General features: G+C 33.7%; 1 protein-coding gene across 5 annotated transcripts in view; it reads right to left on the bottom strand.

Annotated features, from left to right (window-relative positions):
* Positions 1–24,141, bottom strand: part of LOC128237427 (uncharacterized) — a 113,961-nt gene extending 89,820 nt beyond the window's left edge. For 4 of the 5 annotated variants that reach the window (XM_052952956.1, XM_052952958.1, XM_052952959.1 and 1 more), the window contains exon 1: positions 15,139–15,414. In XM_052952956.1, coding sequence (XP_052808916.1) covers positions 15,139–15,165 — 27 coding nt within the window. In that variant the 5' untranslated portion in view covers positions 15,166–15,414. Of the gene's footprint in view, positions 1–15,138; positions 15,415–23,911 lie in introns of those variants that run through there. The other variant, XM_052952957.1, reaches the window with a different exon arrangement.
* Positions 24,142–26,258: the final 2,117 nt, after the last annotated feature.

Here is a 26,258-nt window from a genome sequence, read left to right as displayed (position 1 = left end):
GCAGACTGTTTACAATTTTAAATAAGAAAGCGCCCGCAAACTTTTACCAAGCCGATTGGAAATGTTTTATGTAATGTACGGCGTCAAAGCGCAGACAACTGGTATGCCAATTTCGATAAATTATATACTGAACATTAATGTCGTGTGAATATGCAATTATTAAAGGGAAACGATAGATTTGAAATACCCGGTTTCCGATATATTAATTTGTCGGAATTTCATATTTTAGCACCTAACCCCCTTTGCCTTCAGTTTTTATTGCAGATTTGGCATTTTTATTTTTTTCGATTTTTCTGAAAATTGTGTAGGCCGCGGCCTACACGGCCTATAGGAAGCTACGCCCCTGTCAGACATCGATACCAAGTTTATGTCAATTTTCTACAATTTTATTTAATTGTTTTGCTTTTTCATCATTAACTTAGTACTGAGCCCAATTAAACTGTACCTTATAATGTCTGTGACTTATCAAATATTTAATAGTAATGGTCTACAACCAAGATTTGTTTTAATCATTCAGGTTTCAAACTGCATTGTGTATGCGATTGGAAAGGTAATCTTGAAAGCTCACTTAGTATAATTTTTACAAATGACATTCACCCTGCAAGGTACTCATATTTGGATGATACAAAAAGATTTGCACAGTCATTTATGTATATTTGCATTTATTGATAAAGGATACCTTTTTTCAAATCTTTGAATTAGATTACTAAGTATAAGTTATCTAAATAAATATTTATTCTTAATTTTATCTGAATACACAAGCTAATGCATCAGTCAATTGTAACCATGCCCCCCGCCCCCCGGTCCCGGTATAGCGGGGACTTTTACTTTCGGTCCAGCCAAACCCAGGTGAAATCCCCGACTTGCGGAGATAATCTGATGGTAAAGTCCCCACCAAATGCCCTGCACCCAAGGGACATTAGGTTAAGCCCCAACCACACTGTATTTTCCGGGAAGACCTGGCACTGCGGGGCCACCTGAAAGGTGAAAACATGGCCCATTTCGCCGGCTATCCCCGGTATACCCCCGGTTGTGAGAGCCGTGGTTACAATTGACTGGTGGATAATGATACATAGTGATCCAAGCTCATGCCAAGATGATTTCTAGTCTGACATCGCCAGGTTAGATATTCCTAAGCATAAAAAAGCCTTGACAGCATTTGAGAAAGACTGTTGTGAGATTAAATCTTCATTACTTTACTATTCCACAACATAAGGGATCGTTATTGAATATTTTGATTTTGTTCCCTAAACGCTACAAGTCAACTGATTAATTAATACAAATTCAATTCGAACTCCACAATATTCGGCACTGAATTGTTAAATAAAACTCAAAAGTTACACATGTAAATTATTTAACCAAATACCTTTCCATCAAATATTTCACAAATTTATATTGAACCATCAACAACAATGCATCACCATACTGTATCTCTCACTTATTTTGATTTCATTCTTGGCTAGAAAACAAAAAAGTGAGCACAAAGCGTCTTCAGAAAAAGAACTTGTAAAGTATGCACCAGTCAATTGTAACAACGCCCCCCCCCCCCCCCGACTTTCCGTCCAGCCAATCCCAGGTAAAATCCCTGCCCTGCGAGAACGAACTGGTAGTAAAATCCCGTGGATTACCCCCCACCCCACGGATCTAAGGTAAGAGCAATTCCCTGATATATTTTGAGGGAAGACAAAACCACCGCAATCACTCGGCATTGCGAGGACACTAGTTTTGGCTTCCATCACTTTAATGTTGATATTCATTTTTTTGATGTTTACAACACGTCCAAAAAGGTAATATATAATGTGTTCGCTGAAGTTCTTTAGCTACGAGGACACCTGAAAGGTAAACACACAGCCCTTTTCACTGGTATATCCCCGAGGGAGGCGTGGTAAGAATTGACTGGTGCATTATAAGAGGGGAAATCAAAATTGAGCATGCAAGATTGTTTTATCAATGGCGATTGTTTATCACAATGTCATGTACTTACACTGAGAGTGGCTCCAAGACATTTCTATGCACACAGGTAAACAATCATCTTATTCACAGATGCTGTGCATATATTAATACATTTGGCTTCATTTAGAATGAAACTTCATAAATAAGTATGCGCATATTTGATATTTTTTATCTCCATTTTGCAAAATTGAAATCACATGATTTTTTCAAACGAACTTGTATTGCTTGAAAATTTACGTGTCAAATTAAAAATGCTACCCACGGTAAGATGAAAATAAATCCGTTTGATAGTGGTTATCATTCAATGGCGGATTTATTGATAAATTTCCTCAATAAAACACTATGAAATTCACATCATCATCATCCGGAAGTAGTGATAACATACATGTCTGAATCATTCGGCCGCTCTGATCTGAGTAAATTTTGAGGTCAATAAGTAGACTGGTACCCTGATTTACTTTTCCTTAAAAATATCAAGTTATACAGGTACGCGGCATATGGTTTTTAGTAAACATTAATAGTATTTGAACAATAAAATACCAAAAATCATGTTGTACTTAAAAAAGTGCTAAGTGCCATGCGATGATTAGTTAAAAAAACTTTGTATCGAAAAGAAAATATCACGGAAACATGCAATTTATGTCGCAAAAAAGAAAGAACAGGGACCGACTTCGGAATACCAACATTGTATACAAAGGATAACACTACTTTTTAAAACCAACTTTCCCGGTTGTTTTCTACATAGACCGCACGCTTTATTCGCTTGACGTATGAATTTACAAGACATTTCGAATGCGCGACGGGCACCGCGGTTAGCTGATACTGGTTTCTTTTCGGATAAAAGAGAAAGAGGGTACCAGTCTATCAATACAGAGCATTGAACGGAAAAATTTCGATGCGTACTTTTCCAATATGTTCATATTCTTATTGCATATAATCTGACCGTATGCAAGAACATTTATGTAGTTAACCCGATTAACTCACTCGTTACGTATGAATTTCTTGTGCATCATTAAAAGAACATACAGTTAGCTTGAATTGTTAGGAGAACTATTCTTATTGGAGGTTTTCATTGTAATTAGTTCTGGTACTACTTTGATTATTCAAATTCGCTAACCGCAATCCAATCAAAATACAGCGTATGAATACATTATGTCAGTGAACCCCCAGATGCGGCTTGAAAATACAAACGCGATTATGGCCATGAACTAGGCCACAAGTGCCCTAGTCCAAAAATGGATACATTACAAGGGTAAAGAAAATCCTTTTACCCCTAATATAAACAGTATTCTTGCCAAGGATTTCTAACAGTGGACTGAGTTACACAACAATTGGGACTGCTCGTTCAGCTATTAGTTGTTTTGTGAGTCTTACGGGAAATATTGATATACAACATAATGAACTCATTTCTAGATTTATGAAAGGAATTTTCCAAGTGAAACCAGCTCTTCCTAGATACACAACCACCTGGGATGTGCAGACCGTGCTGAGATATCTGAAGGACATGGACACAAGTACCTTGTTATCACTATCTTATAAATTAGCCATGCTGTTTTTATTGGTTACAGCACAGAGGTGCCAAACATTACATGTGATTAAATTGACTAACCTTCAAATCTCGGATAATGAAATAATTATTCATATCACAAGTGTATTGAAACAGACTAGACCAGGTGCCCACTTGGAGCCTATTGTTTTATTTCAATATGAAGACTCAAAATTATGCATCGTAAGTATCTTGAAAGAATACATGATTTGGACACAACATTTACGAACAAGTCAGCAGCTGCTGATCTCTACCATAAAACCTCACAAACATGTGTCTCAGCAAACAGTTGGACGTTGGATGAAATTAGTTATGAACAAAGCGGGTATAGATGACTGTTTTAAACCACATAGTACCCGTGCCGCAGCGGTTTCACACGCTTTTCACAAAGGCGTTCCATTAACGAACATTATTAAAGCTGCGGGTTGGAGTAATGCACAAACGTTTGCAAAATTTTACAAGAAACCTGTTTCAGTAAATAAAAGGGTTAACCTATTACAAACGAGTATTGTTGAATAGATATGAAGCAGCTATGCTATATACACATGTATAACTAATAGTTACAAACATAGAACAGCCATTTGAAATTATTCATTCACATAGTTATTAACTATGTAAATGAATAATTTCAAATGGCTGTTCTATGTTTGTGAACTATATGCACACTATTTAGTCGCAATCAGCTCTAAACAATCTGTGGGGTCCTCAAGGGTAATTTATGTGTTGGATGAAATTGAATGATTAAGCTAGACTTACCTTTCAGAGAAGGGAAGGCGAAGGTTGATCATAATTTCATCCGACACAAAATTTACCGAGGACTCACACACCGACCCACATCCACCCATTTACGATTCCTCCGATATATTGTTGTAAAACAGGATATGAGAATTTACTCTGAAATATGAATGCCCTGACCGCCGAGCTGCGTTCCTCATCTGTGTGAGTCCTGTGTATACGACAAAACCTTCCAAAAAGGAATTATTGAAATAAATAAGAGCTGTCTTAGGACAGCACGCTGGACTTAAACGCTGCTTTATCTTAGAAATGAATGCAATAATGATGTTTTATGTGCCTTTCAAAAACAATCAAGAAAGAAGCAGTCACAGACTGCCATAATTCTTTACCAATTAATGTATCAACTTCCCCTTTCAACGAATGATACCAATGAACATTATCAAAGCGCAAAAACTAAAAGAGTTATGGTTAACGTGTACTGCACTTCTCCTTATCTATATGAGCAAGTCAATTCACTGTCCAGCACATTTCTGTAACATCCAAAACAAACCGAATTTACTCCTACCTTTTGTTTTATCAAATGTTATTTACATGAATGGTTAAAAAGATCATTTATGTGGGAGATAGTCTCGAGTTTTTCATTTATTTCCTTGAATTTGATTAATATTTAAAATGATGAACAAGTCCGATTTTTGTGGACAAGAGCACGGCACCTTTTCATGTAGGCCTTTTTCTTCCAGCAACAAAAAACGCATGTATTCAAAAAACATCAAACATGAGCAAGAAACTAATCAGAGGCGGTCCATTCTACATTACAAATGTGTCTAGATAAAATAATAATATCAAAATATAGGTATTGTTATAAACAGGAAACGCATTTGTTGTGTTTTTTCAACAAAAGTGTATCCTTATTTTTATTCCGAAATCGGCAGGCGCGTTTTCTGTCAAAATGTTACATAACTGAACTTTCACTGAAAAGGCTTTGATTTCGCAGGTGCGCGCAAATGGGGGATTCCCAGTTTTGTTATTCTATTTACATATGACATCAGCGTCATAAATCGAGGGGCTTCATGACTTCGGCTATATTTGGAAAAAAATTGAGGACTGTAAAAACAAACATGTGTGAGTATTTTCATCGTGTTACGTCTCGAACGCATCGATTAAGTGTTAAAAAGGTTGTTATATGAGACAAATTATTACACCATTCCGATAGAATTGGTGTTCTAGCGGAAAAGAGGGCATTTTAGGACATTTCTCACTCGTTGACATGCTCATGAAATCATTTGAGTTCATGTTGTTGTTGAAGAAAGTTGGACAGCCCATTTTGTTTCTTATTTACGTATCGAAAGCCGAGAAACGATTCTTTGTTTTTTGAGATGGTTTATGCTATTTTTGTTGCTAAACACAATTGATTAAATAAACATTTGTAAAATATTATCACTTGATATTAAAACAACAGAAAAGTTTATAAAATATCTGAGATTGCTAACAGACGTAACGTTGACGGAAAAGACTTAACATTGACGGAAAATAAAGATGCAGATTTAGTTGTCTTTATTACATCTGGTATAATAAACAAGAAAACATCTGTGTGTATGCATTTTTAATTCATACCCATTCATGAGCAATATATTTTTAAAGCATTTCATTTATAAGCATTTAAAATAATTTCTAAATCTATCTGAACAAATAGTTTACAGTTTCATTTGTGACATAACATTGACACTAAGATTGTTACTTCCTGTACGAAATTTTCAGCAGGAATCTGGCCAGAATTTGGCAGGAAAGTGGCAGGAATATCATATTTACGCTTGTAATCTGGCAGTAATTTATTTGTTGGCAGGAAAGTTATGTATCTGGACTAGAACTTCATTCATTTACGTACGGATAATATACAAAATATTACAAAATTATGGTTGGAAACTGATTCTGGCCGTAATTTCAAACTTAGAAAATTTCTGAAATACTTGTCACTGCTAAAACAGTGTAAGTTTTACATGACGCACGTAAAGTTCATTTTTCTGGCCGTAAGTAGGGACTTCCATTTTTTTCTTAATGACATCAGAATTTGTCTTTATTTTTATTCTTATTATTATTATCAATATTATTATTAATATTATTTATTTATTATCATTATTTATTATTATTATTATTATTGTTATTATTATTATTTTTTTTATTATTATTATCATGGTTGGAAACTGATTCTGGCCGTAATTTCAAACTTAGAAAATTTCTGAAATACTTGTCACTGCTAAAACAGTGTAAGTTTTACATGACACACGTAAAGTTCATTTTTCTGGCCGTAAGTAGGGACTTCCATTTTTTTCTTAATGACATCAGAATTTGTCTTTATTTTTATTCTTATTATTATTATCAATATTATTATTAATATTATTTATTTATTATCATTATTTATTATTATGTATTATGTATTATTATTATTATTATTATTATTATTATTATTATTATTATTATTGTTATTGTTATTATTATTATTATTATTATTATTATTATTTATTTTTTATTATTATTATTGTAATTTTTATTATTATTAAATTTTCATTTTATAAGTTTAAGAAAGCACAAAAAGATAAACATACATTCTAATGTTATTGGATTATAACCTTATTAATGTTAATTGTTCCTCCTTACACACTATACACTTTTTTAAGTGAACTCTGTTAGTTTATTGACCAAGCTATTTCTCACAGTACACATTGCTTGGGCTTATCAGATTATCTAAGGTCAGGCGGAAAATTTCAGTGAGCATGCAGAGAATCAGGGCTCAGTAGCCAATAAGATCAGTGGATTTCAAATGTTCAGGTGGTTTTCTGGTTTTCTTGATGTAAGCCATGGTGATTTAACCTTCTGAAGATTCCTATTGTTTTGCTGGATATACTCAGGATCTCTAATGGTTTGAAGGTAAACACTTGTTTCAAAATGTATCTTAAATTATATGTCATTCATTTTATCCTATTTGTTACAAAATTGTGAGTCTTTTAAAAAGTTATGCTTAATATATAAGTAAATTAATGCTATTCCCCTCACTGTGAGTTCATAACACATGGTATTTCAGATTGTATTTGTATAGAAACATGGTCAGAACTTAACATTTGTATGTGGAAAACCTGGGAAATGTTTAAATTGAGTGTGTCATAAAGCCATATAAATGTACATGCATGATACATTGCATAATGAAAAGTAAAGTATATAGATAACTTAGAAAACTATCAACATAAAAAACTGTAAGTGACAAGTCTGGCAGTAAAATTGTGAGTTTTAATTATGTTTTTCTGTATATGTATGTTATTCTTTGTTAAAATGCTTGTAGATGGCTTTAATATTCAATGGCGAGGGAGAAAACAAGATCTGAAAGTAACAGTTGGAGCATATAAAGCAGACCTTACCCTCATATGAGGTTTGTGAAGGATTGTATTTTAATTCAGAAAGAAATATATCTATATGGAAATCATGCTGTTTTTATAGTCTTATAGTTTTAAAGCAGTATTATTACTCATGTAAAAACAACAGGCTATGTTGATTGAATGTTTGCATTTGTGTGTTTTGTTGCATGTTTCAAGCCATTGCCCAGAGCCATAAAACAGGGTTTGACTGCTGGGCATGTCCTTGTCAACTTATCCACCAATCTGTATAAGTCCTGGTGGCGGTGTGGACAAGCCTGCTGTTTTCTAATAGTTTCTTGACTTAACTGGCTTTGGTTTGAACCCCACTATAACCAAAATAATTTTTTATGCTTTAACTGTATTTTTTCTGCAATTTTGATGTGATAGAGTAAAATAATGATAAATAAGTAAGTAAGATAATAATAAATAAGTGTTTTCAAATGCATAACCGGGAAAACTTATTTTTGGTCCAAAATCATGTGTGAGTCACTTTAAACTGTGAGGATGATAAAGTGTGCTTGAGAATGTATAAATGGATTAAAAATGATACATTTTGATGCTAGTGATAAAATAATTTTACATGATATTAATTTTTACTGCAGATTGTGTGACGTCATAGTTGCTGGACAGAATACATTTGGATCTGACTGGAAAAAAGGCATCATCAATCCAGCAAGTTCAGTCTGTGTTAAAAAAGTGAAAATAACCATGGACATAAAACTCACAGACGATTCGAATAACACTATAACTTTTATTTTCAAATAAGTCTTTGTAGACTTAGTGTCTCTTCATTTCATGATAAATTTATATTGCAGATATCGTTATAATCAGTTTATTGATTTTAAAATCACAAAACAATAAACTCATGCAATTTAAATAAAGTATATAATATAATAAATAATATGAAAGAAAATTATATTATTTTATTTAAACAAGAGTTGGAAAAGATTAAGCAGGCATGTAGTGAAAAGCAATGAATTGAGTTCTAGAAATGTTATAAATTCCAGTTACATTCAATATTGCGTGCCATTTTACGGTCATATTTTTGAAAAATTCCTGTTCCAAAATTCCGGTTAATTTAAATATTACGTCCACTTTTACTGTCAGATTTTGTCCGTTTAGCACACGTAAATTCTATCTTAATTTTACGTACGGATTTTTTTACGCAGAGAATTTTATAAAAATTCCTGTTCAGAATTTCTGGTTAATTTAAATATTACGTCCACTTTTACGGTCAGTTTCCGTCTGTTTAGCACACGTAAATCGTTCTTTATTTTCCTTAATTCTGGGCGTAATTTCCATGATTCCGTACGTAAAAATGAAAGTTTTACGTATGTTTTACGGTTGGAAAATTTCGTACAGGGTCAGTCCTTTCATTATCTTGGAGCTTATGTGCCATATTTCATTAATATTTACACCTCAACTTCCATTCCTTAAATGAACTGCCTTTCGGCAATTGCATTTATCAATCGATGAACGCAACATCTTCGGATCACAATTCATCGCATAACAATATACATGAAAACTATTGATCTTGTTATTGTTTGTATTGTGTTGGCAGGTTCCGTAAAATATTAATCAACATTTTAAAAAGGGTTAATTTATGATATGTTAAATGTATTGTTGCCATAAGTGTTTAAAAGTTATTTCAAGTGGTTGATCCTTTCCCGCGTTATTGTGACGTCATTTGAAAACAAGAGGCCCAAAAGGGCCTATGCTCTACTGGCTGGGTTTGTGTGGTCAAGATTTTTTTACTTAACCAGAGATATAATAAAACAACTTAAAATAAATGAACAAAATATATCTTTAAAATAGCATTGTTGTTTTTCAAAACCATCGCACATAGCGAAAAAGCGGAAGGTATCTGTTAATTTGCATAATGGGCGGAGTTAATATTACGTTATTGATTTTGAGTGCTAATTGACATGGTTACCAATCAGATTCCAGATCGATAATCACTTGTCACATCGGGTTTTAATTGCTCTTGCGGGTTAAACAAACAATCAGATCATGCATTGGGGCTCCTAGCTTTCAGATGATACCGACACTCACACCGAAATATCCGGGGTCAAAACTGAGGCAAACTGTATGATGCGTCAATTTCGGGTCATTTACGATTTCTGGGAGCTAGGGTCAATTGAAAGCCATGCAGTTTAATGTCACAGCCATGAAGCTTTTTGCCATTGTTTCAACTTCTCAAACTGGAAATGTTTGTAACTATGTGATGAATTCGGACAGTACTAAATTATTTAAATTATCGTTGTCATTTCAGGCCAGAGATCGCTAAAAATCTGACTTTTCGAATTGTGGGGCATAAAAAAATTGCGGTCGGCGGTAAACAAAATACGGTTGGTCGGGTTACAGGATACAGACATATTTTTTTAGGCCTTACAGGCGCATCGATTTTTTTTATACTATCAAGGCCCATAATCTAGGCATGCATGGGTGGATCTGGCTGGTTTTCGAAAGGAACCAAGCTCTAATAGATATGTAGATACTGTACAAGTTTCATCAAGATACAATCAAAACTGAAGGCTGTATTGTGTTAACAAGGAATTGTTTACAGATGACTGATTTTTATACTATCAAGGCCCATTAACCACTCAAGCACAGGCGGACCTGGCTGGTTTTCGAAAGGAACCAACCTCTTATGGATATCTGAATACTGTACAAGTTTCATTGAGATACATTCAAAACTGAAGACAGTATTGTGTTAACAAGCAATTATTTACACAAAAGCATTTTTTTATACTATCAAGGCCCATAATCTAGGCATACATGGGCGGATCTGGCTGGTTTTCGAAAGGAACCAAGCTCTAATAGATATGTCGATACTGTACAAGTTTCATCAAGATACAATCAAAACTGAAGGCTGTATCATGTTAACAAGGAATTGTTTACAGGCGCACTGATTTTTTATACTATCAAGGCCCATAATCTAGGCATGCATGGGCGGATCTGGCTGGTTTTCGAAAGGAACCAAGCTCTAATGAATATGTAGATACTGTACAAGTTTCATCGAGATACAATCAAAACTGAAGGCTGTATTTTGTTAACAAGGAAATGTTTACAGACATACATACTACGTACACATTACCTTTGAAAGGTTTTCCTAAATGAAATAAACTATTTTTAACAATTTTTGAATGAAATAATGAACTACTAGTGTAAATATAAGTAACGAATTGCAAGATTGATGTCATTATCGGGGATATGAACGCAATTAGGCTGGTCAAAGTACGCGTGGAGTCCTTCTGACTCCATACACTTTGACGAGCCCAATTGTGTTCATACCCCGATAATGACATCAACCCTGCAATTCATTCCTTAAATAGAACATAAGATATGCAAAAATGACATCTTGAATAACTCATATATATTGGACACCAAGCCATTTGTGATGTAACAAAAATGTGCTGGACAGAAAATTCTTGCTCATGAATATGGAACACATGTCACAAGTTATTTTAAAACCTGTCAATCCAAGAGAAAGCTACAGCCCAGACACGACCATCTATACTCTATGTCCTTATATGCAGCATTCCACTATTAGTAATCAACCACTAAGGTTGACTTTGACCTTAAAAGAAGGAACACAGGTCTTGTACGGGACACATCGTCTTTATATGCCGAACACTTGGACAAGTTTTTTTTAAAAACTGCCCACCTTAGAAAAAAGTTAAGTTTAAAGAAATATGAAAACAACTGTTCCTAATTGAGAACTCAATATGATATTTCTTTCCATTTTGGACAAAATTGAACATGTTGGTATGTTTAAATGAATATTTTAGGGTGAAAAAATTTCCATTTTGTTGAGTGGTATAAGTACCCAGCTGGAAGAAATATGGTGCAATTTCAATATTGCTAATAAGTTACTAATTTTCAGAGAAAAATATTATTTTCATATTTAAAGCTTAAACTTTAAACATGAAATAAGTCCCCAGCTGGAAGAAATATGGTGCAGTTTCAATATTGCTAATAAATTACTAATTTTCATAGAAAATATTATTTTCATATTTAAAGCTTAAACTTTGAACATGAAATATTACATTTAAAAGCCACTTTTCTGAACACCGTTTATCCGAAATTATCGCTCTTTTGAAATTATTTTTTCGGTCCTGATTTTATTCCTTCTTTGTTTAACCAATCAATAATCTGAAATAGCTATTGAAAAGTAAAAATTATGGTCCTGATTTGGTATTTCACACCTATTTATCAATCCTTATTTTAAAATCGATCACTGCATAGTTTTTCACACCATCCTGCAATAGGTGATAATGAAGCACAATTAGGGCTTGTTAAAGAATGACATTGAGCACGCATATGAAACAAACATCGATGTCAAATAATGAGCGAATTATTCGAGTGATAGTTGCTAATTTACAGAATCTGTATATAATTTGAATATGGCTCATCAAATTCTGTTCACCACATTACTCTGTGACTCGACTTGCTAACAAACAATCCGGAGTAGGGCCAGGTTACTCCAACCATATCTGGATCAGTAATAAAAGAAAAGGTTGTAAAGCGGTGCCACAATTCGAAAAGAAATCAGGAGAAGTCATTTATTTAATAATTTGATAAACAAATATGTATACTGAACGATCACGCAAACCAAATCTAAGAAGTTGGTTACGTGTAATCGACATTGCAATCCTCACGTCTTTATATTTTACGTCATCTAAATTTTACGAACGCTGTCATTTTCGAACAAGAGGGCCATTTAAACAATTCAAACATATCTTTACTGATGACGATGCCTCGTTTTATATTTGTAAAGGGTCATGTAATGAAGCTACCTGTATAATTACATTGAATTTGGCCTGGTAGTTTTAGAGATTTTTTTTAAAGCAAAACAGTAAGTTGCCCATTTTGTTGTTGTTGTTGTTGATCAATCGTGACTTCTTGTTGTTTTTTTGTAGAGGGTTACCCAAGGAAGCTTCCTGTAAAGTTTCATTGAATTTGGACTTGAAGTTTCAAAGGAGATGTTTTTTTAAAGCAAAACAGGAAGTCGGCCATTTTGTTGTTGTTGTTGATCAATCATGACCCCTTGTTGTATTTTTGTAGAGGGTCACCCAAGGAAGTTTCCTGTGAAGTTTCATTAAATTTGGCAAGGTAGTTTCAGAGGAGATGTTTTTGAGCAATTATTGACGGACGGAAGGACGGACGGACAATACATTATGGACAAAGACCGATCACAATAGCTCACCTTCAGCACTTTGTGCTCTGGTGAGCTAAAAATTGTTAATCCGAAATATTGTTATTTAGAAAATTTTATCTGGGTCCCTACAATTTCAGATAAACAGTGTTTAAATGTATTTTTATGAAAACCATTCATAATAAAACCTTTTACTGCCCATTTAACTGGTGAAAATGTCACACCCATTCCAAATACCAAATAATGTATGTATATATATTTCCCCATTTCAAGAAAACAATCCCAAATGAGATGAAATCTCTGTTGTGAAAAAATAATGGAGCACAATAAGCGCTTGTTAAAGAATGACTTGAGCATGGCATATGTTACAAACATCGATGTCAGAAAATGAGCGATTCATTTGGGTGATATAGTTTGTATCTAATTGCTGGTTAAAACAATCTGTATATCATTCGAAAATGTCTATCTCGTCACTTTCGATGCTCTCTCGATCCGCTACTGAACAATCTGGAGAATGGCCCGGTAACCAACCCGGGAGGATATCTGCATCGGTAATAAAATGGAAGGGTGCTAAACAGCGCCACAATTCGAAAAGCTACCAGGAGAAGTATGACGCAATAAAAGAAGATGTTCCGAATGCATACATGTGCTATCATTTTGTTTTAAATGTTTTATGTTGTTTTAATAAAGAAGTATAATAACGAATTATTTGTCAATGAAAAAAAAACACAAATATTTCTGTATTCGAAAGATAAGTCAAACCGAGTGTATCGTATTGGTAGTGTGTAACCAACATTGCAATCTTCACAACTCTTTTCACGTCATCTATAATTCGTGAACGCTGTCATTTGCGGAAAATTGTTAATCTGAAACATTGCTATTCTGAAGTAATTTGTTGGGTCCCTACGATTAACAGTGTTCAACTGAGATTTTTTTCATATTTGTAGTGCTAATTGTGCACTTGTCGACATTCTTTGCAAAACTAATCTGCTATAAATCAATTAGTCCAACTATAAAATTGTTGTTTTTCATTTTTTTTGTATGCCTCAATGTTTTTTTACTGAACAATTTCACATGGTGGTGAGGACAAGTAGTACTGTTTATATTGACACTGTGACGTACCCAGTAAGTGTGAGTAAAACGTGGCCTCCCGCGAGTCTGCAGTCCATGTACATAAAAAGCGGTATCACATGAATGATCGATCATCATCATACACATATAATAATTAAATGCAATAAATTTATAGGTAATATATCGAACACTCTATCATTCAGATAGGAGACTATCAAGTAGGAAAAAATACCTCTATATTCAAACATATAACAGAAGCAAAATCAAGAGCTTCACATTCATGCTGGCTGATGTCACCTGAATGCACGCGCATGTATTTGCTTAAAGAAATATGAGACAGAAAAGATATGAAAATACTTTTCAGTCTAAAAATGACTATGCTACATTCTGCATCAACACGTGTAAAATATTTTAGATTTGCTTGTATTTTAAAGATGCAGTCCTTGCCAAAATTTAAACTTGAAATAATTTTGTAGAACAATGCAACGCTGTGTGCGGAATGAAATTTTCGTGTTAAATTACGAATGAAGTATCCAATCATAAAAACACATCATTGTCTTAATTGAAATCGAAGGCCAATAGTATTATTGGTTGGAATGGAGATGGTCATTATTTTTCACACATTATCCGAATTTATAATGGGAGAAGTTTGGGAGAGCCACGAACGCAACTTGGTTGATGCGTCAAGCAAAATATTCCCGACAGGCCTTCTGGCGATCAGCCAACCATTACGATAGCAGCTAAGCACGCAATTATACTGCCAACGCCCTTGCTTGCTATTGGTCAACTTTTACAAAAGCCTTAGCTGTGTATTGTCTTTATTGATGACTGTTTTGTTAAGGCTCGAAGCTGCGGGGATTTGGGCATGTTGGTGCAATTTGTATGTGTCACCTCGGTAATAAGCCTCGCCGTGAGAAGGAACGTTGGGCGAGACAACCCATAACCCTGGTGGAAACCCTGATATATTAACTGTGTTTAAAGTATAATAGGCTAGGAAAATATACAAATAGATTGTTTCTGCCTTCTTCTGGTTTGGTCATTTGACACGGTTTATTAACTGGGACCAATGACAGATCCTACTGCACATATATCAGTCTACAAAACCATATCATTTCTTCTGTGCATGCCGATCGAACAAGCTTTTGAAGTTTTCTACATCATCTTTACAAGTCTACTTCATTTTATACATTCATTTATAATACATTGATATATTAAATTTAAATTCGATGTTTCATTAAAACATTCAAAGGAATGATAAATGCACCTACCATGGTGAAGTAATGTACAGTCCCCATACGTCTAAATAGTCACCAAGTAATGTGAGCTGTTAGAATTGCAATGTTTATTTTTGTATTTTTGACCACACCTTCGGTGTCAAAATCCAGGTAAAACAATTATTGTACACAATTTGTATTACAATGTATTTATTTCCTGTAATACGAATAGTTTACACGAACTAGTCTCATTTTCAATATTCAAGATGGTCGCCGAAACAAGGAAGTTTTAAATAACATTTCATCAAGTGCATAACTGGATTGAAAAGTTTGTGAACTTTTACAAGCTTCCTGGTCACAGAGAATAGTTTTGACGCGCTTCAATAATGTTGTCACGATATTTTGGAGTTGTCTTTCTTTAGTTTACGGTTACACAAAACTATTAGCTGACACCCTTGCGTTATATGAACATTATTATTAAATCTTTGTAATCTCCGTAGTTTTTTTAACAATTTTTCGCAACAACTTAGTGTTTTCGGGGACGTCTATGAGGAAGAACAACTATGATGTTTTTATACTGAGTTTATAAGTTTATTATAGCTATTATTTATATAATGAAGCATATATATAGAGAGAATGCAGATCAGATCACATATAGCATATACCAGCAAGGCTAGCATGGAAACGATAATACATGTAGTTATATGTTAACAGTATAATTAAACTCTAGATGCGGGCGTATCGTATTACTTAATATGTTCCCAATTAGTGTAAAGTTACATAAGAAAAAGATGAAGAAGCAAAAAGATAAGAAGAGGGATTGGGGAGGGGATAATGCCGGTAAGAAAGAGGAGTATGATGGCAATGGTAGATGCGCTTCAGGAAACGATAGTAGTAGAAAGAGGACATTCTCATTCATCAGAGGTGATAATAATAAATTTAATCTGTGGTACGCATGGCATCATCACGCTGGTGAACAAGAATGGAAGAGAAAGGCATTCCCCGATTTTATTTGCCTTTCATTTTAACGATTTTGACGAATTTCTGATGAAATGAAGATGTTCAGATGCTTTTAAGGAGACAGAAACATATGAGACTATCTTGCACAGATATACTTTACTTTTTATTATGCAATGTATCATGCATGTACATTTATATTGCATTTCAAAACTTTATTTTCTGATTCTGAATCTTTCACTGATAATGTTGTCGAAAACGTTATAAATAATGACACGTTTGGTGATCAAATAATAGATCAGCTTGACTGTGATTTTAATGTCGATGATGTTATTAAGGCTATAAATAGTATAAAGAGAGGAAAAAGTCCCGGTTGTGATCTGTTAACCCCTGATATATTCATTGAGTCAAATCATATTTTAGCACCGATAATGTGTTAACTTTTAAATCATATATACAATACGGGTTCTTATCCTGAATCATGGACAAAAGGCATTTTGATACCTGTTCCTAAAAAAGGTGATAAAAATATAGTTGATAATTACAGAGGAATAATGCTTACTAGTATGTTCTCTAAAATATTTTCACTTAAGGTGGAACGCCACTATGAATTTTTTTTCGAGTTACTGTCTGAAAATTGGTATACGAATAGAAGAGCATATGCCCAGTTAGGGACTGTTTTTATCGTTTCAATATTCGGAACAGTTTTGAATCTACGAGTCTTCAAAATATACCACTGACGTCAATTTTGAGACGTCTGTCATATTTTTGCGTTCCAACTACAATCACCGATATTTTCATCAATTCTTCGTTTACCGCTAAGAAATTTCAACCTCAAGTGCGTCTTGTGAAAACGTTCACGCTCATATATTTTTCTTTCTCTTGTTGAACGTTATTGTTTCTAAATTCGTCTATAACGTCATTTTTCGCAGGAAAAACGGCGTCGTGTTTCGCTGAAAAAAGTGTGCGTTTCTTTAATTCTTGAAAAAACTGCTCGTTTAATTTTTGATTTTTTTAAATACATGTATTCAATGTTTTATTACAAATCGCCTGATATCAAGAAAAGGGTACCTCACCGACTTCGTTTTTGCGCAGTATCAAATAATCTAACCCCTATACCTGTTTCCTTTACAATACGTAGTGTATTCAAACGTTAGCATGACGTTAATCGAATTCTTTTTGTTTATTAAATGGAAAGATTAGGAATCTTAGAGTGTCTGATCAGTTTTATGTTAGGGATATTTGTTATTGTTGTTGTAAAAAATATCTAATTCCACACAATACAGGCGCTAAGTAACCAGCTTTATAAATCAGTGTCTTAATCTGGCGGCTATTTTAATGAGAGGCTTTCTTAATTATTAAGCAATCTCATTTGCCGAATCATAATATTTTGATAATACACATCAATACTCGTTCCAGTCACTTTGCCATGAGCTGTGACTATGCTGATTAGTGCTTTGTTTTTTATATATACATCTACATCTATAACACAACAATAAACGGTTCTACTACTTTATTAGTTACCAATTTCTTTGATAAGTATCAGTAGCGATCTGCAGTAATAAGGCTCTAAACTAAGCTAAAGCATAGTAAATCCAGTGTGTGACACTCATTTCATACACAAAATATGACTAACAAACCAAAAAATGATAATCGACAGAAATCTGCATTGTAATAGTATACAGATCTATAAAATACGCGACTATAAAGCTCAGTGTTTTGAATCTAAGTTTGATGTAGTCAATCAGTTATCGTTGAATAAAAACATATACAATTAATAAATTCCACTAATAGGGGTAACCATATTATTGACTAAGTTTGGTAGTGGATATAACTCTGGAACATTTTCAACGAGGGTCATTTGTTACGCAACCGTTTGGGGAGGGGTGGGGGATGGTCAGTTCTTGAAGTTTAAAAAGTGATCGGTCATTCATTGAACAAAAAGAAAATGACTCATGTGGTCAATATATAACGGGGTCATTGAATGTTACATCGGCGTTAAATTAAAACACACTAAACTTTTAAAGCGAAACTCATTCCACATGCATAACAAACATTTATTTTGACTGATAAACCCTTACTTCTTACTAAATAATAAACTCGTACAAAATATTATTCACTGATTACAAGATTGTAACTGTTTATTTAATAGTAGAAAGCGCAAAAATTATTCATTTTTTTTGGTGAATGCTAAAGGATTTACTATGGTCTCATATTTCTTTCAAATTAAAATCGGTATTCGTCATAAGAACCATTGTTTTCGATATGTATTTATTCTTAAAGGCATATTAGAACAATAGTATTAGTTGTGGTAAATCGTATCTGTGTTTAATACTTGTGTTTGCACTGATTGTAAATGATCACATTGAATTGTTTCTATTATCTCATCTTATTAAGGGTTATTATAGTTCACACAAATGCACTCACATGAACGCACGTATACGCCCACATACTCGTACATGCACGCGCGCCCATACACACAAACACGCACACACACGCACACCCACACACACTATGATAAACTATATGTTCCAAATGGCTCAAATGATGATCTTAAAGTTAATGTTTTTAGTGCAGTAAAATGTTTAATTTTGTTAATAAATGCATTGTTTGTTTTAATCCACGAGTTATTTTGTTTTCCTGACTTTACCACGCAATCAAAGCTTCTCGTGCGTACAAGCAACTTCATGAGACAACTTTCGGCGATGCATTCAATGCCCATAATACAGAAGCCAACATAGCTACCTTATCCCGCACTCAATGTCCCTGCCGTGCGTACAATGGCTGTGCACGCGTGCGTGCGCGCGTGTGTGTGCGCGCGCGCGCGCGAGCGTGTGTGCATACATGCCTGCGTGTGAGAGCGTACATGTGTGTGAGTGTGTGCGTGTGCGAGTGCATGTGTATGGGCGTGCGTATGATCGTTTGTGTATGTGTTTGTGTGTGTGTTTGTGTGTGTGTGTGTGCACGCAGCGCGCGCGCGCGCGCGCGCGCGTGTGTGTACGTCCGTGTGTGTTTGTGTGTGTGTGTGTGTGTGCGCGCGCGTGTGTGTGTGTGTGTGTGTGCAAGAGCGCGAGCGCGTGCGCATATATGCATACGTACGCGTGCTTGAGTGTGAGATGTTGTGAGGGGTGCGTTTTTACGTGTGTTTGCGTACGTGACTTTATTGTACGTTTTGTGCGTGTGTTTGTATGTAAGCTATAACAACCCTTAACAAAATGAGCTTATAGTAATTATTTAAAGATGCACACATACTCTCCCATCTCAACTCACCTCAATATCTTAATTTTCCCCATGGCTGGACATATTCATAATATATCCAAATATTGATAGACATAGTACATAAATAATATTATATACAATAATAGTACAGTTTAAAATTATAGCATATTGGTGTCAAAATATTTATATAGGTAGGATATAGCTGTATACATGTATAAGTATAAATAAAAAGCTTATATTCTACATGCAAATTAAATAAGTCTGTTTGACTTCCATGATAGTAAGGTCGTATGTGATCTGACGCTTTTTTATTAGACAAAATTGATCTTGTTATACATGTTTATGCATGGATTTTGGATAAGCATGTCACTTTAACTATAGTTAATTTATAATCAGTGCTTTAATGATTTAATAATGTTAACTAGTCAGAATTCAACAGAAGAAATCAATGTTGAATTATTAATTTAACTAAAATTAACAACAACTGTTATATGTTATTGATCAGTGGTTTATTCTAAACTAAGCTCTTATTAGCGTAAATAATAGTTCGATTAACGTCATGCTAAACGTTTTATAACAATACGTAATGAAAAAGAACAGGTATAGGGGTTAGATTATTTGATATTGCGCAAAAACGAAGTCGGTGAGGTACCCTTTTCTTGATGTCAGGCGATTTGTAATAAAACATTGAATACATGTATTTAAAAAAATCAAAAATTAAACGAGCAGTTTTTTTCAAGAATTAAAGAAAGGCGCACTTTTTTCAGCGAAACACGACGCCGTTTTTCCTGCGAAAAATGACGTTAAAGACGAATTTTAAATAAATAACGTAAAACAAGAGAACGAAAAATATATGTGCGTGAACGTTTTCACAAGACGCACTTGAGGTTTAAATTTCTTAGCAGTAAACGAAGAATTGGTGAAACTATCGGTTATAGTAGCTGGAACGCAAAAATATGAGAGACATCTCAAAATTGACGTCAGTGGTATATTTTGAGGAGTCATAGTTTCAAAACTGTTCCGAATATTGAAAATGTAAAAACAGTTCCTAATTGGGCATATGCTCTTCTATTCGTATACCAATTTTCAGACAGTAACTCGAAAAAAAATTCATAGTCGCGTTCCACCTTAAGTTAGATACTCGGCTAAGAAAATGGGCGGAAGATAACGATACACTAACACGATATAAATTTGGGTTTAGGCAAAATAAAAGTACAGTTGATTGCATTTTTGTTTTACAATCAATTATTAACAAAGATATACAACATGAACGACGAAAGCTTTATTGCGCATTCGTAGACTTTAAAATGGCGTTTGATCTAGTTTACAGAAACGTCATATGGTTTAAGTTCCTCAACAATAATGTGTCCTCAAAATTTGTTAAAATGTTACAATCTATGTATAAGTCTGTCAAAATATGTGTTCGTTCAAGTTAAAATTGTTCGGACTATTTTGAAAGTTATATGAGTGTTAAACAGGGGGAAACCTTGTGGCCACTTCTGTTCATTATGTTTAAAAATTATATGTCTACCCATATATATGATGATGCGGCTGATACTGTGTCACTTAACGAATTACAGATATTCCTAATTTGCAGATGACACTGTTTTGTTTACATATTCAGCTTCTGGCCTACAAATACTCTTAAACAAGCTTCATGATTATTGCAAAAAATGGAATATCACTGTTAACACCAAGAAAACTGTAGCAATGGTTTGCAAATTGGAAACTCGAGTTGAAGATATTGATATATTTTACGATAATAATAGGCTTACTTGTGTATCAAAATTTACATATCCATGAGTCACGCTATCTTCAAATGCCAAATTTTATCAGTCGCAAAAGGCTTTAGCCGACCAGGCATTAAAGGCTATTTATTCACTGAATTCACTTTTTGACGTTGTGTCACTGGGGATAAATGAAAAACTTTTTGACAGCATGATCATGCCTATATTTATTTATGGAGCAGAAATATGGGGTTCTCATAAAGCCCCGGACATGGAAAGAATATATTTAAAAATTCTTAAACAGGTATTAACAGTATTGCCAAAACTGGTTTTCTCTATTAGACACGTCATCCAAATTAAAAAAAAATTGTAATATAAAGCGTTGGTTTGGTTACGCGAATTATCTTAATTGTATCAAAAACGACAAGCATAGTATTTCGCTAACCAGATTAAGATGCTCAGCATACAAACTTGCAATCGAAGAAGGCTGTTTTAGAAATATAGAACAATCTGAACGTAAATTTATATTTTGCCAAATGAATGTTGTTGAAGATGAGTTTCACTTTGTGCTTGTATGTCCTTTTTACAGAGACATACGAATTGAATGCTTACCTAGATATTTTTGTCATTGGCCCACAATGCAAAAATTTAAATTGTTAATGTCAGCTGAGCAGAATAGTACACAAATTAAACTTGCTAAATATGTATATCTTTCAACTTTAAGACGAGAAAGTATCATAAACCAATAAATGTTTATTTTATTTTATTTATTTTCTTCCTTGTATTGCTATTATTACTTGATTTTGAAACAATTGTGTTTTTTGTTGTTGTTGTTTTTCTTCTCTTTTCTTCTTAAGTCTGATCAGTCAACTAAAACAAATAATAATTATGCTCTGAACAGTGGCCTTACAACGATCACTTTTCATCAATAACATACCCGCTACTGTCAAAACATGCCTGACCGCATTAGCGAGGGTGGTCAATTTATAGATATTGTTCTGTAAAGGATTAAGGTACGCCACTGTTTAAGCAATTTCACGTTAATAATTACTTTTTTACATGAATTATCAATATCCTAATAGTGTTATTAATCTGTGTATTATAATAGCATGCTCTTCTCATGTATGTAAATAAATTACCGCCAGAAGTAAAGGCGATAAACTTGAATGTTTGTGCTAACAAACTATTGAATTGAACTGAATTCAAGTGCGTACATGGATTGAAATGTTGGTAACTTTCGCAAGCTACCTGGTCACAAAGATTAGTTTTATCACGCTTCGATAATCTTATCACGATATTTAGTAGTTGTCGTTCACAAGTTAACGGCTTTTCAACACTTTTACTTGACAATCTGTCAATTGTGACTAGTAGTATCAATTAACATTTTATTTTATAATTAACTCTAAAGACTTATGACAAGTGTTTAATATTCGATTATAATAATAAATTCTTAACAACCATTTAACGAGAAGTAAATAGATCTATAGACAAATGCATTTATACATTTTGTTCAGTATACCTGTGCATGTGCATGCAAAATAAATATAGTTGTCTGGCCTATTGTATCCAGTACTATACCCTGTAGGTAAATAAACGTACTCGTACATGTATTATTTATGTACACATACTTATAAATGTGTCTATTCCTTCGCATATTTCTAGCGTCAAACGATTAAGGGATCTAAGGGGAGGGGGTAACTATACGATGCTATTATCATTTTTAATACAACAAAAATATCGAATCACGTAATTTTATGTTGTATTATAGACCTAGGTTTTTTATTTTATTTTGAGATAATTGGCATGTTTATATCCCCATTGCATTCGATGCCTTGGCACGCCGGATTTCCACCATTTTGGCGGTATTCCGGATGCCGAGGCATAGAAAATACGCATAAAGTAATTAACTGAAAATGTCTTTTCTACAATGAAAGTCCTAAATCTGGCAACAGTTCAACATTATACTTGTCAATGGAAATTAAATTTGAAGTTTATTAGGCATCGATATGACATGATATATTCAAACACGCATTCAATCTCAATATTCCAGGGGGAACCTGTCACGGACCACTTACATTTTTAACGGAAGTACGATGGTCGTTCCAAAATGACGTCTAATTGATATCTTCAAATACAGCTTGAAATAAGAAACAAAAACTAGATAGGTTTTGAAAATGACCCCTTGCACAGTATGAAAATAAACGTGACTTAGAATTGCCAATGTTCCATATTCTGTTCTGTAAAGACATAACATATATACCCCATACTTATACGAGAATGACAAAAACACTTATTATTCCTGTTTATGTAATGTAAAACATAAGTGAAGTATAAACAAGAAAAGGTAAATACTTTGATGTAATAAAAAGTTGCTAATCTGTCACGCATACATTTCTTCCGCATTACAATACTTTATTAAAGTACTCAGAGTCTTTACATTTCACAACTATTAATACATGCAGCAATATGGTAAAGTTAACCATTAAATGGACTAGACACCAGATTTTCCAAATTACGGCAAATACAGTCTTTCGTTAAAACAAGCCTAGAACTGTCAATACAAGATAGTACGTATGAAGCCGATAATACATGATTTTACAGGATTAAGATACTATTTTAATTTGTCGCTTCTGTCTAAAAATGACTAAAAATAATGCATGACTCGGGCTAAATTCGATTCTTGTTCATTCATGCGTTAATAGTTTACTCTTATAAACTCTATAATATTAAATTCAGCTATTTATTCAGCTATAAAGTAGACGTTCTGTTCGAGAAGCTTTAAAGTTAAAAATAATAAGAGGGGCAACAGCTTGAGGACGCAACTCATTTTTAAGCTATGTTGCAATATTTAATAATTACTATTTATTCAAAATAATGTAAACTGTTACACCATTACCCTCAAAAAGAAGACTAAATATACCTACCAATGTTAAACAATAAGTAGTCCTCATAGTTTTGAACAGCCAAAACGTTCTGAGAGCTGTCAGATCAGCAATGTTTATTTTGGTATTTTTGACTGCACCAAAACTGTACAAAGTTAGTATTTCAACATTTTTATTTCCACTAAAAAACCGAATAATTTACACAAAATATTGTCATTTCAATATTCAAGATACTAGTCGAAACTAGGAAGTTTTAAATATCATGTCTTCATTTGCTTAACTAGATTGACATGTTTGCTACTTTGTGCAAGCTTCCTGGTCGATAATCGTGTCACGATATTCTGGAGTTGTCGTTCATAAATTAACGGCTACTCAACACTATTACTCGACACTCTTTGGATTTGGACTAGTATCATTTAACACTTCGAAACTTATAATTAACTCTTCTGACAAGTGTTTGATATTCGATTATAAAAATCTAATTGAAACACCAAAAAGTAGATCTGTAGACGCATGAAAATATACATTGTTTTCAGTATACATATGCATGTGCATGCAATATAAGCAATAAAATTTAAACAATCCGTATACACTAAGAAGTCAATGAAGTACAACGTCTGAATTCTAGTTTGGTAGCAACCTTTTAAAATTTAGGTATCATCTTGTAACATTACTGTTACATCATTACAAAGTATAATATTATACATTATTCATTTCATTTATCTTATCGGCAACGTTCATTAATTTCACCGAATCGCATTTGTTGCTGCTTCTAGAGGACCTTATTTAAATGTAACGCTTAACGATTAATCTATAGACTTATTTAGTGTCAAATCGTCAGTAAACAAGAGATGATTGTCAAACATTATAGTGCCCCCTGACCGCTGATTTGGGGCACTCTAGAAAGGTGATTTAAGAAAAAATGCATTACAATCGATGGTTGAACAGGGAGTTTAGGAAAGTGAACACAAAAACTTTCCCCTTTAAACTGAGGACACATTTTTAAAACCCTGTTGACCATGACCTTTCTGCTTTAGCCCCGCCCTCTTCTTGTGTCATCAACTGGTCAAGGAAAACCTACCTAATGATTCATGGTTATAATAAATTGTCGAACCATTCTCACGTCCTTAAGAAACAAAGTGTTTGTAAAATTATTGACCATGATATTGACCTACTGACCTCGAAGGTTTAGGGTAATGTACTGGTCAAAGACAATTGACAACTGAAGTTTCATATTTCTAGGTCAAACCGTTCTTGAGTTATTGTGCGGACAAAGTTTCACAATACTGTTGACTGTGTCATTGCCCTTTATATTGATGAACTGTAAACAATAAAGCTCAACTTCTGGCCAAGTGTAACCCACGACTGAAGTTTCATTTGTGTATGGCGAACCATTATTAAGTGATTTCCACAGACAGACCATCCGACCGACTGACCTACCTGAATATTTCATAGAAGACAAATTGCTCTGTATTATTAAAAACTATTAAAAACAATGTTAAATACCTACATATTTATAGCATCATGCCTTTGAATTATGTCATACTGCACTCTGTTTATACCAAAAACTGCTCACATGAAAGTTTCCCTTGCAATCTGAACACTTTATTTTTTTTCTTTCACGCATAACTCTCCTTCCGTTATCTGCAGAACAAACCAAAGATTTATTCACTGTATGTATTATTGAGTCTCCTCCATAAAACTTGGCCCGGCTGGTCAATTCCGTTATTGTTAAATTATGTGGTGCATCAAACACTGAAATGTCTTAGTATTAACAATGCATTTAAATTATTCACTTGAATACTTCAAATACAATTTCTTTAATCATGGAATTTCGACGCATCACTATATAACAAAATTTGAATTAAAACTTTTTTAAACAACCATAAACAAACTCAAAAGCTTTTCGTCTTGCCTCATTTTACAGGATTGTCAGTAAAAAGAAGAATTGTATTTTTCATTTTCTGTGTACACCCTGAAGTTATAGTACGTCTCTCAAACAAACAAACAACATAGGTAAATATAACAACATACTAGGTTAAAATTGATTTTAACAATTTCGATTGCTGCAGTAAAATCTTTTAAGGTGGGAATATATGTTTTATACTTAAATTATAAAACAAAACATAACGAATGCTTAGCACAATTCCAATGTTATGTACATAATATCCTTTAATTGTATATGGAGTCATGCCCATTTTACTTTGCTGAGCTTTCTATTAGGCCTTTGATTTTCTACTAAACAACAAATGAGAAGCTCATTTTAGCTAATGTTCACCTTATCAACAGTTTTAAACACAAAAAACAAGAGGGCTATGATATTTTCTAATAGGACTCAAACAAAAAAAACATCTTCGGGAAGATTCATCAAAATTCGACACGCTCCAAC

Source organism: Mya arenaria, chromosome 6 (genome assembly GCF_026914265.1).
Source record: "Mya arenaria isolate MELC-2E11 chromosome 6, ASM2691426v1".
Classification (NCBI taxonomy): Eukaryota; Metazoa; Mollusca; class Bivalvia; order Myida; family Myidae; genus Mya; species Mya arenaria.
The sequence above is the reverse complement of the archived record's forward strand: the minus strand, read 5'-3'. Positions and strand labels throughout refer to the sequence as shown.